The sequence below is a fragment of the Lissotriton helveticus genome, chromosome 12, assembly GCF_964261635.1.
Source record: "Lissotriton helveticus chromosome 12, aLisHel1.1, whole genome shotgun sequence".
Taxonomy (NCBI): domain Eukaryota; kingdom Metazoa; phylum Chordata; class Amphibia; order Caudata; family Salamandridae; genus Lissotriton; species Lissotriton helveticus.
In genome coordinates this window covers 825699722-825715806 of record NC_136073.1, presented here as the reverse complement: position 1 = coordinate 825715806, position 16085 = coordinate 825699722, and the positions used below count along the sequence as shown (strand labels likewise).

General features: G+C 44.1%; 1 protein-coding gene across 1 annotated transcript in view; it reads right to left on the bottom strand.

Annotated features, from left to right (window-relative positions):
- Window positions 1–16085, bottom strand: part of HNRNPM (heterogeneous nuclear ribonucleoprotein M) — a 41646-nt gene that overhangs the window by 12561 nt on the left and 13000 nt on the right. Inside the window, exons 6-12 of the mRNA XM_078670145.1 lie at window positions 7365–7673; window positions 6019–6172; window positions 5316–5365; window positions 2368–2428; window positions 1892–1990; window positions 1747–1785; window positions 275–361 (exon numbers count right to left, since the gene is read on the bottom strand). Of these exons, the coding sequence (XP_078526271.1) occupies window positions 275–361; window positions 1747–1785; window positions 1892–1990; window positions 2368–2428; window positions 5316–5365; window positions 6019–6172; window positions 7365–7673 (799 nt within the window). The remainder of the gene's footprint in view (window positions 1–274; window positions 362–1746; window positions 1786–1891; window positions 1991–2367; window positions 2429–5315; window positions 5366–6018; window positions 6173–7364; window positions 7674–16085) is intronic.

Genomic DNA, 16085 nt, shown 5'->3' with positions numbered 1-16085 from the left:
GCTCCTATGCTTACAGGAGCTTCTACATTTCAAACGTCAGAGCTTAGATGAATTCAATAACTTTAATACGCCAAGTAATATGACAGGCCTTGGGTGATGAAGGGGTGCTTGATTGAAGAGAAAGTTATATCAAACTTCCCATCAAACCAACTTTTAGAACAGCATAAAATAGCAAACGACACCAAGACTCAAAATTAATATCTGAAAGTAGATTTTCTGCAGTGACATTTTAGGTTTACATGCCCTAAAAAAAAGCTTCTGTAAATTTTCATACCAGGTAATCTTCCCATACCAAGTCCAGAAGCAGCAAAGCGTTCAATGCTGCTACCCCCACTGCTGCCACCATACGGTCCATCCATACCTGAAATAAGTTACAATTGTTATTTACAACATACAATGACATCAATCTAGAAGTCATGATACACAAAAGAAAGGGCTGTCTGAGGATAATTTTAAAACATACGAGTATGATCGAATACGTATAATCCAATAATGGATAAAGTGTTCCGGCACCTCGTATTCTAGGCCCACCCAGCCTTATAAAATGCAACAACTTTCAAAATCAAGTACTTTTAAAATCAAGTATCTAACCAAACAAACATGATCTTAAAATGGCCAAACTGACTGTGTGGATGAATTCATCCACTCACTGGCTCAGTCACCCAGCCTGGTCTTTGCACTTCAGTAACCCTGGTGGCAGACATTATGGCAAGAACCAAGAAAAGGTGAGCCATATGAAAAAAAAAAAGACCAAGAATACAGCAGTTATAACAGAAACACCAGTCCCTGTATTTCTATGAATGGAAATGTTAAACTAAAGGAGGTCTGTTTCCAGAGTAATTGGTGAGCACACCACGTCGGGTAACCCAACCAAGAAAATAGAAGACTGAGTAAGGGAGCCCACTTTCGCCTCTATCGCATGCAGTGACCAGGCAGGACCCCAGAATTGGGCATCTCAAATTAAAAGTAATCACTGCCTCTCACGGCTGAAATAGTCCGAGTAAAGTCATTACACAGCAGATAACTGTCAAAAGCCAAGATTTTGATTATAGAAAAGTTTGTCATCAGAAGTTGTGGACAGTAACCTTGAGTCCAACTGGTATTAACATGGCTGTGGTTGAACGGAGTATGTGCCACGTTAATGAAGCACTCCGGTCACGCAGGCAGAACTGGTCAAAACACGTTAAATAAATAGGTGCAATACAATAAGACAATCACCAAAACTGACAACACGTGGTAGGGGGGGGAGCGATGCTGCACACTGGTTTGGGCAAAATGCTGTGGAACGTAGACTTGGGGTGGGAGGGGGTGCTTTCTACTTATGAACCTCCCTACATCAAGCTGCATTATTTTCCTTTTTACCCGAATGAATAATTTGTTCCACCCAAGCAACGTAATTCCAGTGGCCCTGTAAAGGGAGCTTCCTTCTTTATTAAAAATCTGATCAAATAAAGGATAGCCCTTGTGAACCATAATGTGAAAACTGGGGAATTAGTCCGCATTGCCACTCAAAATATGGCCCTTAGCCGCGTTAAATTCGAATGTGTCAGACTACACATCAAACCTAACTATACCACACAATGTTTTCCAGACCTGTCCACAGACTTAAACATTTTACTATTGCAATCATAATAGCAATATTTAGGTTTCCTAGTTTCTGGAACTTCGAGGGACACCCCCCCCCCTCCCCCAAAAAAAGACAGGGAACACTTACGTTCAAGATGGTTACCAAAGCAAAAAACTTACCAGCCATTTTGTTAATGCCATACCCGATGCCATCCATTCCTAAAATGGAGAGGAAAGTGTTCTTAGTCTTAAAATAACCTAAGACACTAGAATACTAATATTTCTTATAGTATTTCGTATTTTGAACAAGCTAAAACGCACATACCGCCTGCTGAAGGGCCTAGAGCACTACCTCTATTTAGTAAATGAGCATCAAGAGGTTGTCCACCAGGTCCTAGGCCCATACCAATTCCTCCTAGTCCACCTGCAAAATGAAGTATTGGATATTTAGATTTACCCTACTGAACAGCAATACATGCAAGAGAAACATTCACCCCCACCATTTAAATATGTACTACCCAGATTGACTGTTGGCCTTACGCATTTGGTGCACAGTAACATACAATCAATATGAAGATACACTGCACGTGCATTACAACCATGCCTCCGAGTCTTATGATGGGTTTGTTTCTCCAGGTTACATAGGAGACCAGCATTTTCTTCATATTTTTGGGAGGGCTGGGGGCCTCTGCCATTAACTGCCCGGGACTACCCTTTGCAGTTGTGCTACTGAATGGACCACTCATTCACACCAATTCCTAAATAACACTACCAGAAAATATTCATATGCAAAACACTTACGTGGGAGTTGAGATGGCCTTTCGGGGGGGAAATTGTCACCTTTTGGCATGGCTTTATCATCCTAAAAAGGAAAGTAATTAATTAAATAGGCTAGGGAAAGACAGGCCAACCTTATCCAAGGAAAATTAAAAAAATAATAATAAATTCCTATCCACACCACGTTCTGAACAATGCATTTTAAAGCAGCCACACAAAGCATAAGAACAGCAACAACCAGAAGAATGCTTCCCAGGGTTTAGATGCGCCTAACTGCTGTCACACTTAGCAGCATAACCTGCACCACAACATTTCCAATGCACCCATTGTCTTTATATCTAGTGTCAAGAGTGAGCACGTATTGTACCTTCCGCTGACCTCATGGACCAAATATCAATTACCGTTTATCATATCATGTACTACCTAGCTGGGAGTTTGTTTAAGGGATAGCAATATGCCCTTTCCCTATGCTGGGACACTTCACAGTAAACTGAGAAGCCCTGAAAAAGGGGTCAGATTTTGCAGGGAGCACTAAAATGAAGGCTAGACGTGTACAAAAAAGGAAAATGCTACTTACCCAGTATGCATCTTTTCTTGGCATGTAGAGTCCGATGCTGTGCATAGATCACCATCTGGTGTTGGGCCCGGACCTTTGCACTTTGTTTTTGTACGAAAAAGTCTTTCCAATCACAAGGTAGGCGGAGACTCCTTTCGGGGATAGTTCGCATGGGCATCAAATCCATTGTTAGATTGTGAAATAGTGTACGAAAAACTGACTGGCCCACATTAGCTTGTTGTCTTGCTAACACATCTACACAATAGTATATCCTTTATTTTTTTCTAATGAAGTGCCCACTGAAGGACCAAATAAATGCTCCTTATCAAAAGGTGCATTTAAAATTGATGTTTGAACTTCTGGTTTAAAACCGGATACTCCAAGCCACACATGAAGTCTGAGAAGAATGCTGGTGTTAATAGCACGTGAAGCAGTGTCTGCTGCATCTAGAGCACATCAGATTGATATATTAGAAATAAGTTTCCCTTCCTGAATGTGGTCATGAGCCTTGGATGTATGTTCATCAGGCAGATATTGCATCAGTTGCTTTAGCTCATCATAATGAGCTCTGTTCTATCTTGCCAAGAGTACTGTGCAGGCGGAAGATCCAAACTAAGCTCCTTGGGTGGAGGAGGAACTGACTTTTCTTTTGGGGCCATAATCTGATGTTGAATATTTTGGTATGGACGTTGTCGGAGCAGAGGATTTTGGATCTGTGGTGCGTTTGGGTGCCGAAGTTTTGGAGGGAACAGTTGGCTTATGTTTCGGTGCCGAAGTCTTGGATTCGGGGTCTGAAGGTAGACTTTGTGCCGAGCCGGAAGGCTTTACTAGTTGTTTCGGTGCAGAGCCCAAAAGGTGGGGCGTTAGAAACGTTCTCAGTGCAGACCTTGGCCCGAAGCCATTTTAAAGGGTACTTTTTGGGGAAGAGGGGTATCTTTACTCACAGTACACTGACCGGGTGTGATATCTTCCTCGATGTTGGAGTCTCTCGGACACGTCAATTTCTTGTACCTCCTCCGCCTCAGCTCCATATGCTTCGAGATCTCTAGGTAAACATCTTCTCCGTACAAGTCTGGAGCGGAGTCCTTCTGTTGATATATCTTGTGACGTTGAGCCAGACGGTCAGAGCATCTTGGATCAGCAGGCTTCGCAGTGGTCTCCTTGTGTTCAGGGGATAAACACAAATTGCACTAGTCGTGAAAATCGGTGCGGCAGTACTTTGAGTGGCACCCAGGGCTGAATTGGAATGAGTCAGTTCCATCTACTGCAAATTCGGTTGACGCAGCTAGGCCCAAGGGCCTCGCACGAGGTTTTCCGATCGAAGTTGTGAAATCGATTCGATACGCAGAGGCAGGAATACGCGATCGAGAAAAGATACCGGAGGGGGTAGTAAATTGCACACCGAGGGGAACACAAGAACGGCGTCAAACTGGAGCACAGCAATTCACGTCCAAACCCGATGGTGAAAAAAAAACAACAAAAAAAACCAATGAGTCGATGCCCATGCGCACTATCACGGAAAGGAGAGGTCACCTACCTCATGACTGGAAAGACTTCTTCAAACAAAAACAAAGTGCAAACGTCCGGGCCCAACACCAGATGGCGATCTATGCATAGCAAGTGACCTACAGCGCTCATACCTTGAACTAAACTTATTTACGGTCTTGACAAGCCCTCATTTTAAACGTTATAAGACATCCAGAGGCGGTGCGAGGAAGGAGCTTGGATACCGAACGGCTCCAGCACCGCACACGGGGCCCTTATCAAGGAGACATCTGCCCTTTTTCGGTTGCGCCGTACTTTTCTCTACTGCAGCGAAACAGGACTACCAAGCATTTGGATTCATCGTAGTAGATCCTTCTCAATACACATGCTCTGACGAAGTTCACTCTGAACGAAACGCGTTGGCTGAGACTCTTTGCACAACTTTTTGAATATTTGAAGAAAGAATTTAACTGTTCACCAAAGGAACTGGACTACACATTGTTACTTCAAACAGATAACCTGAGTGGAGCAACGCTCCACTTTTTTCCAAGTAAGCAATAGCCGCTAGGAATAGGATACAAATTCACAGTACTTCGCCCATATGAAGTGCACAATAAAATGAACGGATGAAATAAACACTTGATAAGCCTGTTGCAGGCAAGGCAGCAATACATGTCAACAGCCCTATACAATTTTTCTTTTTTTCCCTTTTTTTTTAACTGCCGGCTTCACAGGACTTTGCGAACATCCAGCTGTTGCACTACAGGTAAACACCACCATCAAACATCTGTAGACAGTTTCATAACTACTCAACACCTTACATAAACCACCACCAACAAATAAACAGTATGGCTTGTATCCACATGTAACAAAACATTAGTTTAAGTTGCATTTTGACACCAACATGGCTAGCATACACACTGTCACTTACCATCTTGACAACCATCGGCCTATCAAAAAGCAGCTGACCGTTGAACATCGCTAATTTTAAATTAAGGAAAAATTAGGTTGCATTTACAATATGTATATAGTTGCACTTAGAAGTGTTGTCCAGATTGTGCCACTCCTCAACATGCTCAGTTGATTTTCACAACACTTGAGGAGCACTTTAACCAAAGTTTTATACAAATACAAAAAACCTGCAACAACTGGAAAAGAATGGAGGGTGCTTAAAGGTTTGGGTCAGCAACCCCTCAACTGCTCCCCTTCAGGGTAACCATTCCCCTTATTCTTAACAAGGACAAGAGACCAATACTTTAGTCTCAGATTCTTCATGACCCTGTGCAACACTGCCATGGCACAGAATTATTGCAACACCTACATTGTTAGGAGCGTCACCATCCCCACCAATAAGGAAATCCCATAAACAGCGTTCTCATCAACTCTGTGAAACAGAAATAGACGATTCGTCTCTGAGGTGATGTATGCATGCCACATCGATTAATAACTGCTTCATTACTAAGGGGGGGTCCCTTCTAATGCAAAGCAATTATGAACATTTATCTGAGTGACACCCTGCAGTATTGCACAAACTTCAGACATCTTGATGGTCTAGTACAAACATGTCATGCTACTGTAGGAACTCTAAATAGACATTTCAGGTTTCTTCAAGGCTTCGAGCCAGAAAAGGATACAGATGGCCTGCACAGCTTCAATAGCTTGTTCATAAGTAACTGTGCCGATGCCGCGGCTTTTTCCTTCCTTGTCTTCTAGAATATCGGCTCGAACCACAACGCCAGCCATTCCAAAGACTTCCTTCAACTTCTTCCAGCCAACACTGTAATCCAACTAGAAAACAATTACATTCAACATTAACACTGAAAGACTGTCCAAAATGGTGCAAGTCCGAACATAAAAAAGGTGGTGTTCCACTTCAAAATATTGTATTTGTAGTGTAAAATGCGTACAATATTCTGTTTTCAATTCAGATAACCTTGTGTTGGTCTCAGAATACACTTTACCATCACGACTGCCTTGCTTCTGTGCTTCCACTACTTGCTTTTTTAAGCACCGCCTTTTTTCACCCTTTTGTACTATGCACTCCGAGAGTGCATATTTCTGTTGTCTCCCTTGTATACTTCTCCCTTTCCACTCCCTGTTGCTCAGATGTCACGAATTCTCCTATGCCCACCTCATGTTATACCCTTCCTAGTGTATTCCACCCCCATTGCTTTCTCAGTGTGCTTCACTTTGCTGTTTTCCTCCTACAACTTCACCCTCTCACCCGGTGCTGCTTCTCCCCCACCAAGTTAGTTCTCACCCGCTCCACACTGCTCTCGTCCACTGGCACTACGCCCCTCACCCACCTCCACCTTCTTGCTCAACACCCAAATTTAGTTATTTAAAAGCCACTCCTTGAGAAAATAGGCAAAGCCAAGTCTCCCGCCATGCTGCAGATAATCCGTGATGCTGTGCAGTGTGGCTCAAAGTGGGCTATGCTCAGCCCACTGCTCGGCTGTCACAATCATTTGTTTATCTATTCCTCCCGCATGTTATGCCTGTTCACCCACTGAAACAGATGTATCATCCTTTTGTTTGGGTGGCTTTTACCCATTCACTGCTTCCCTTGTATGTGGCAAATTTTTATAAAAGTGAAGATAAAGGTGAGATTAAGGAATGACATTCATCCCATGTGAGACAACATTTACATTTGTTAGTAGTGAAAGGATGCAACAGAAAGTACAGAATACTACAGAAGTAATACAAACAGGTACAAACTAAGGAGCAGGGAGAGGAAAGACTGACAATCCATCGAGTTATGAGTAAGTGGGTGAAAACACCCACTATTGCTTTGATTTATTGTGGACTGTTCTTTGAAAAGTTAAAAATCTCTGTAGGCGAGACCTAGATGGTAACTAGGCCAAACACATTGAAGATGGGACAATTTCACAACAGATTTACTTACAAGGTTTTGATTTATAGAATAAAACGAGGGAATGTTATGCATTTATACCAAGTAAATGAGGAACATTTGACTTACGTTTGCCACAAACACTGTGCTCCCGAGTCTTCCAGCTTGCAATGCATGGATAATTTCATTTGCAATGTTCGGGTTATTGAGTATGCTTGGTGGGATGTGGACTCCAGGGCCTGCAGGACCCGGTCCCAAAGGACCACCCATACCATTGGGCCCTGCCATGCCCATATGTCCAGACATGCCGCCTGGCCCACTCATACCCATGTGGCCGCCCATGCCCATCGGACCTCCCATGCCCATGGGTCCTCCCATGCCACCAGGACCACCCATCATTTTTTGCATTGCTCTTCTTGCATGTTCACCGTCAAGATCCTACACAAAAAAAGTTGAAATATATTACCAATCACTACTGCACTATCACCATATATTGCACGCATAACGACTCGTACCAAACAGTTTAAGAAAATATTTAAAAAAATTAAACGGAACACAACTGGTACTCTAGAATAAACTCAAGATTGCTTTTTTACATACACAGAAAGCGCTAGTGTCCACAATGCTAGCAGTCCACTTGGCCTACGAAACTCATTCATTAGCAAGCCATACATTGCTTTCCCATTCGATGCAGAAGTAGAAAACACCTTACCACTCACAAACCAACACTGCAGCACCAACTACTGTCACCCATACTTCTGCCACATGAACAACTTTGACATATGTGCTATAAAAAAAAATTTTTAATCTTAATTAGAAAGACGATTAACCTCTAACTGTACTTTGTGGCAAGTGAAACGCTATTGTCAGCCCTGTGAAACATTACATTTAACAAGTTGCTTTGTCGTAACCCATTCAAATATTTACTTATGATACTACTTTAAAAAAGCATAACATGAAGGCCATGTTAAGCTGCATCTCGGGCAAAAGAGAGCTCAACAGGCCTGGCTTGACAGCTGCTACCACCAATAAAAAGATATTTAAGAGTACTACTACGAAAGTGGTTGAAGCTCCACCCCGATGTTTGTTCCCAGGACTTGACCCGGAAAATGTTGGTGCTTACATTAAAGCCTCTTTTATTGCACCAGAGTGTATACTCTATACAGCTGTGGCATGCCAATGATCACGGCATTAATAAGCCTGATCTGTTTATTATGAAATGTTATACTAACATCACTAGACGCAACATTTATTATGAAAGGCATATGGTAAAAGTCAATAGGCATTTACGTCTGGGTTATTACTCTTGCTTTGTGAGAATCTTAGCTAGGCCCTTTTAGAATTTTGGTTAGCTCACTAATTTTGACTATCATTCCAATTTAGACTGCGATACAGATACTTAGCCGCTTCGCTGCGGCCGGAATTCCCCCGCGGTGAAGAAGAATTCCACGTGTGCGCGGTTGGAACGGCCATTGGCCATCCTCCACACACGTCACAGCAGACGGCCTGGGAGAGGTTAAGGAAAAGCTTAAGTTGACACGAAGCCTGAAAATATTTTGGAGCTATAGGCCCGATGCGCGCACCAGTAAACATTCGGTCCTATGCCACAGGCCTGTATTATACAATTATGACAAATGCAGTTCGTCTGGCTGATTGTGAAAAGCCTTTACTTAAAGCCAGTAAGCTTTTAACAGATGGGCATTACAATGGGCATTACATTGCGCTACAGGATTTAGGCAGGTATTTGATACATGCAACGTCACAGTGTAGTAGGAACTTGTTTAGGCATTAGCCAACCACTCTGGAAAACCGAGTGTTCTACTGTGATTATTCTTGTTGGACTGAGTTCAGAAAGAAGGGGAGGGGGATCTTTGTATTGCTAGCTATATTTTTCTACATATTCGTAATTTTATGTAGAGTGGCTGCCAGTTTAGGTGCACTTAAATGGGGTGTTTCCTAAAGTGTAAAGCCAATAGAGAAAGGCTTAATTTGTTCTTTGGGAAGTCACGCCTGATTTCATAGGTTTGATCTGTTTATTGTAAAACATTTTTACAAAGCCAGCAGGCCTGAACCAATTATTGTTAAACAAATGTGTTCAAGACAATAGGCTTTATGGTTGTAGGCAGGTTTTTTGTTACATGGAATTACACTAACAGCGATAAGATCCACCCGAACAAACTGCAGGGATAGAAGATATGCAATACAATAACCCTTGCTAGGCAGTTTTTGGCGAGGTAACTAACATTTTTCATACATCTGTACTTTTAGGATTATGCTGCGTATTGTAGGCGTGAGTTGGTTAAGACAAGTCTATAATAAAGGCTATAGGCCTGACTGTTACTGAAGTTAAGGTAAGAGGCAGTAAATTGAGCATACAGGTCGTAAAAAGTTATCTGATTATATGTAATCTCTCAGATCACCATGGTTTTGATGCGGTCACCCACTGAAACCCTGGGACTAGACAGTCACCGATTCTTCTTAGGTCCCATTGAGAGGAGCCGTACATCATTTTGCAACTGTAATTTCGAACATTTGTAATTTTATAAAATGTATACCCGATTGCCTGCTACACACAGCAGCAGGCTTTCATTGTGTGGCAACACTTGCTACATTTTTTACTTTCATAATTATAACTTGATCCATTGGACCTAGGAACAACAACTGACGTTAGAATCTGCTGAGGCAGATGAATTATGTAACAATCCATGATTATGACAAAAACAGCACTGCAATGCATTATTCCAGCTGTCCTGGTTTTCAGCAGTGGAGTGCTCTTGTATATGCTAAAGCTTTTAGGTAGGTATTTTGTTACATACAATTTCAGATTGCTATAGTCCGCATGAGTTTGTTGCGGAATAGAGGTGTGATGGTGTAATCTGCACCAGAAATAGCATATACCTAGGATAACTATTAACCCAGAAATAGATGCCCTAAAGAACAGTTTAAGATTTGAACAGGACATCCCCACCACAAGCCTGAAGAGTAATAGGGAGCTATAACTCGAGGGCCTGCAGAGATTGCCAAAGATGTAGAACTAGCCCAACGTGCAACTCCCCTGAATTTTTCAAATGCTGAGGTGGAAATTAGGCAAACTACTCATTCACGTACAAGGACAGCAGGGAAGTGTGTCTGCCAAGGAACATTCATCTGGACAGCCAACCCAGTTGTAGGGCACAAAAAAAAGGTGTAGTGGCAGAAGAGTGTTCATCGTATAGACCCATTTGCACTGCTTAATATGTATGCCAAAATATTGGCAAAGTCCCGACCAATTGACTAGTGATGAAAAACCTATCAAAGGATAAATCAGGTTTTATGCCACACAGATCTACCCGCCACAATCTCAGTACTTTGCAGCGTTAGCTGAACATAGTAATAATTTGAGACTTAAAATGCGCACAGGGTTTGCAGACGCAGATAGGGTGTCCCAGAACAAGGACTTAAAATAGCCAGGTCTTCAGACTTTTACGAAAGGCGACCAATTACTTGCAGGTCTCAAGAACATTGGGCAGATAATTTCCAAATTTTGGACCTAGGTAGGCAAAGGAGCGGCCATTCATACAGGTTAAATAAAATCATGGTACAGTAAACAGTGCTTGATTTGAGGATCTCAAGCCCTGAGTAAGCTGGTAAGGAACTACCAGTTCCTGGATGTAACATAGCGCCAAGGAAGCTTAGCCATAAACATATAACAGTGCTTCACACTTAATGTTTGGAAACCTTAAACCAGTGCAGTTCCTGAAACAAGTGAGGAACTGAAACAATTGTAAGTAAACAAAGTAATATCCTAGCAGCATTTTGAACAATCTGCAAGCGATGGACAGAGGTCTTGTCTGCGACCAGATACAGTATTGCCATAATCAAATCTGGATACGACTAGAGCCAGAATTACATAGGTCCGCCATTGACGCTAAATAACATGGGGCTCAGAACAGAACCATGTGGAACTCACAAGTCTGAGCTAGTGATTTGGATCTTAAGTTAGACGAGAAGACCCAAATCATACAGTCTTTTAGGAAAAGAACCAGCCACCCAAATGCTGAACTTCCAAAGCCTAGAGATTCCAGTCTATCTGCAAGGACCGAGTGCCATATGGTGTTTAAATCCGCGCTAAAGTAGAGCAGAATGAGCACGGCAGTACCTCCCATATCAAGATCGTGACAGGACATCTAAGACCACAAGGATGGACTCCGTACTGTGTCCGGCCCAAAAAACAGACTGAGGAGTGGAGAAGAAAGTGGGCATCAACAAATAAATTAACAACTAAGGAGTGACTAAGTGGAAACGAATAAAAAATATTTAAACAAAAATTCTTTTTAGTGATTTTTAACCCCCTCAAGAACAAAGAAACCCCTTCAAGAAAAATATTCCTAAGGGGAACCAATGTCCCTGTGTGATTTCCAGAAGGAAAGGAAATCTTATCTTTTTGTAAAAGGACCCTCACTCACCACTAGTTGGTGACATGCTTTATCATTGGGTCCCCGCTGGGGTGGCCGAATGCCCCCCCAGCGTGCTACAACGCCTGATTTACAGCGGAGCGGGATGTGGGGAGTGCAACAGTGCCCAAATTAAGGTGTGAGTGGAACTATGGGTGCAGAAATTAAAAAATACAAGGTTGTTGCCTATACAAAAAACTTTAATACTGGCCAACCTGTATTAGGTTACAAACAAAGCGACGGACAGCTAGGTTCTATCTTAGGAAATCTGTGTCCTTTAAAACAAACAACTGGTCAACATGTTTCTGCTGCTACAACTGCAAATTCGGTCTGCATTCGTCAGGACCTAAATTATGTCCTCCGGTTGGTGTACGTGCGCTAAGGCGCACCCTCCCGTGAGGCTCTAAATGTGAAAAATTCTTTTGAAGTTTAGTGTTAGTCACGGTTAGTAGCCGTGGTAGCTCACTGCGATTTGCAGGGGCATAAAAAAACCTGTGGAGGGGAAGAAAAAAAACTATACACAACAACATATAATGACACACATGGACATAGAATAAGCTCATTGCAATAGTCAAAATTAGTGCATAGCAATGTTACATGCACAATATCAGAATGGTGTCAAAGTCATTGTTTTGATTCTGGAAATCACACAGGGACATTGGTTCCCCTTAGGAATATTTTTCTTGAAGGGGGGAAGGAGAGAGAGAGAGAGAAGAGAGAGAAGAGAGAGAAGAGAGAGAAGAGAGAGAAGAGAGAGAAGAGAGAGAAGAGAGAGAAGAGAGAGAAGAGAGAGAAGAGAGAGAAGAGAGAGAAGAGAGAGAAGAGAGAGAAGAGAGAGAAGAGAGAGAGAGAGAGAGAGAGAGAGAAGAGAGAGAAGAGAGAGAAGAGAGAAGAGAGAAGAGAGAAGAGAGAAGAGAGAAGAGAGAAGAGAGAAGAGAGAAGAGAGAAGAGAGAAGAGAGAAGAGAGAAGAGAGAGAGAGAGGGGAGAGGGGAGAGGGGAGAGGGGAGAGGGAGAGGGGAGAGGGGAGAGGGAGAGGGAGAGAGAGAGAGAGAGAGAGAGAGAGAGAGAGAGAGAGAGAGAGAGAGAGAGAGAGACGACGTATCAGAGGTGTGTTTATTCACCCGGAGGGAGCGAGCGGGAGAACGGAGTGGAAGGAGGAAGCGAAGTAGAGAAGAGTTTATCGGAGTGTGAGGAGAAGAGGTAATCAGCCGAAGAAAGGGACGTGACGAAGGAGAAGCCAGGAGGCCACCGACACCACGAGCCGCCCAGCCATACACCCGCGGGAGGTGTATGGCTCACACAGGTACGGGATAAACTCAAGGGCTGGGTCAACCGTAAAGGAGCATTTACCGAATAAACCGGGGTATCCACTATTCCTGGTATCCTCCCCCCCCCCCCCGAGCACTGAAGCCTCACGTCGGCAGTAGTTAAGTGTGTGTCACGAGTTGTTTGGTGCCCACACCTTTTTCCCTTAATGCGCTAGACCACGCGAACAAGCAACTGATATCCTGTTGTCTCCCTCTGTTTACATCGAGCGGCAAGACGGAATCCCAAGAGCCAAGACCACGACGGAAACCAGACAGAGGGCGTAGAACGGAATCAGCAGAATCCGGTATCCGAAAGGCTGCAAGAAGTCGATCACCGAGAGGAACTATATCCACCAGGAAGAAGAGCTCGGACTCTTTGCATATAAAAATAAAACCCAAGAAGACTAAAATTAACGTGTTGCCTATTAATCCCGCCGCAACAATACATCAACAAATAAAGCAAGATGGGTGTTGATCTGTTTTCACAAAACTTTGGAAAAGACTGGTAACAGGATGATCTGTTGAAAATTTGACAAGCAAGAAGGATCTAAATGGGCTTTTTTCAGAAGAGGGATGACAAAACGAATAGTTTTCTTACCTGTCGGTGTAGTTTTGCAGCTTGAAGATCTTTCTGGATTCACTATGCTGTGCATTATTCCGCGGTCTTGTGGTTGGGTCCGGATTCGTAGTCTTTTCTTTGTTTTTTTTTTTTTTTCTTAGCCCAGGTGGGCGTCGGCGTCACACCCCCATGGGTGTATTTCCGGTGACGTCGGCATGCTTCCTGCGGAAGCTCCCACTCTTGGGCGCCATCTTCGGGTTCTTTTTTTCCGTGTTTCTCCTCGTTTCCGAAGTAATGGCAATGTTCTATTTAGTTGGTATTTTACCGCTTTGTACTTTTTTTTTAAAAACCTCTCTTTTGTTAACCACCTCTTCTCTCTCCAGCCTCATCTAGTGAATCCAGAAAGATCTTCAAGCTGCAAAACTACACCGACAGGTAAGAAAACTATTCGTTTTGCAGCGTGAATCTTTCTGGATTCACTATGCTGTGCATAGATTTTGTAGCGGTTTCTCATTTCTGTGGCGGTTGGGTGGAAGATGAGCGTTGGGTATTGAATATGTGCTGTAGCACCTTCTGTCCAACTTGAGCTTCCTTGTTCATCTGTATGTCCACACAGTAGTGCTTCGTGAACGTGTGCACCGAAGCCCATGTTGCCGCCAGGCATATGTCTTGTATGGGTGTGTTAGCCAGGAAGGCTATTGTAGCGCCCTTTTTCCTAGTGGAGTGGGCACGTGTCCCCTCTGCTAGCTCTTGTCCTGCACGCTTGTGGCAGAGTTGGATTGTCTGTGCGATCCATCGTGCAATTGTCTTTTTGGTTACTGCTTTTCCCATGTAACTGTTGGCAAATGACACAAAGAACTGTTTTGTTTTCCTGTGTCCCTTTGTCCTTTCGATGTAGTGCATGACTGCCCTTCTGGCGTCCAGGGTGTGCAGAGCTCGCTCAGCGGCAGTTGTTGGTTTTTGGAAAAAACTCGGTATCTGTATAGACTGGTTCATGTGGAATTTAGATACCACCTTCGGCATGAAGTTTGGGTCAGTCCTCATCACAACCCTGTCATTGTGTATTTGTATGTAGGGTTCTTGTAGCGTCAGAGCCTGAAGCTCGCTTACTCTGCGTAGGGACGTTATTGCAACCAGAAAAGCTGTTTTCATAGTCAGCATCTTTAAGGACGCCCTGTGGAGCGGTTCAAAGGGCTCTTTCATGAGTTCCGTTAGGACTATGTTCAAGTTCCATGCAGGTGGCGGCACCCGCTTGGGCGGTGCGATCCTTTTCGCCCCTTCTAGGAATCTCTTCACCACCTGTGATGTGAAGAAACTCCTGCACGTTTCACCCCTTGTGTAGGCGACTATTGCTGCTAAGTGAACCCTCAAGGAGGATGAGCTAAGGTTCTTCTCAAGCAAGTGCGTCAGGTACTTTAGCACTGTGGAGTCCCTCTTCATTTTATTGTGAAGTCTTTCTGGTCTACACCATATTGTGAACCTCTTCCATTTCGCAACATAGCACTTCCGGGTGCTAGGCCTTCTTGCCTCCCGCAGGACCTTCAGTGTACTTTCTGGCAATCTTAAATGTGCGAACTCTATGTCCTCAGGAGCCACGCTACTAGGCTCATGCTCTCTGGCTCTGGGTGCAGCACCTCTCCGTTCTGCATGGAGAGTAAGTCTTTCCTCCTGTTGAATCTGTGGGGTGCACACTGTGTCATCTCCATGATCTGCGAGTACCATGTCTGCCTCGCCCACTGTGGTGCGACCAGTATCAGTGTCATGTTGCTCGCTCTGCACTTGCTCAGTACTCTGTGCATCAGTGGTATCGGGGGAAAGGCGTAGGCAAATGTCCCTGACCAATCTATCCATAGGGCATTCCCCAGTGACCCCTCCTCGGGCTGCCTGGATGCGAAGTTTCGGCATTTTGCATTCTGGCGTGTGGCAAACAGGTCCACCGATGGAGTTCCCCATCTGTCGAATAGGTGCCTCGTCTCCTGAGCATTGAGCTCCCACTCGTGGGATGCTGAAGTCTGCCTGCTGAGCCAATCTGCTTGTATGTTGTCCTTCCCTGGCAGGTGTATGGCCAGCAGGTCTATCTTGAGAGGGATTGCCCACCTCCATATCTCCTGTGCTAGCGTTGAAAGCGGGGCTGACTGGGTGCCCCCCTGCTTGTTGATGTAGAACATCGCAGTGGTATTGTCTGTTTGTATCAACACCTTGTGATTGTACAGTCTTGTCTGGAAGGCTTTCAGTGCAAGGAAGATTGTCTTCAATTCCAAGTAATTGATGTGTTTTGTGGCATCCGTCGGTGTCCACAGTCCTCTCACCTTGAGCTCCTCCATGTGAGCGCCCCATCCCTTCAGGGATGCGTCTGTGGTGATGGTCACTGTTGGCGTTGGGGGCGTTAGAGGCTTTCCCCTTGCTATGTTCTCCATGGTCCACCATGTCATCTCCTTCTGCACTGCGTGCGTTACAACCACTAGATCCTCCCAACTGCCTGTAGCTTGTGACCATTGCCCCTGTAGCCATTCTTGAATGGGTCTCATGTGGAGTCGTACATTCGGTACC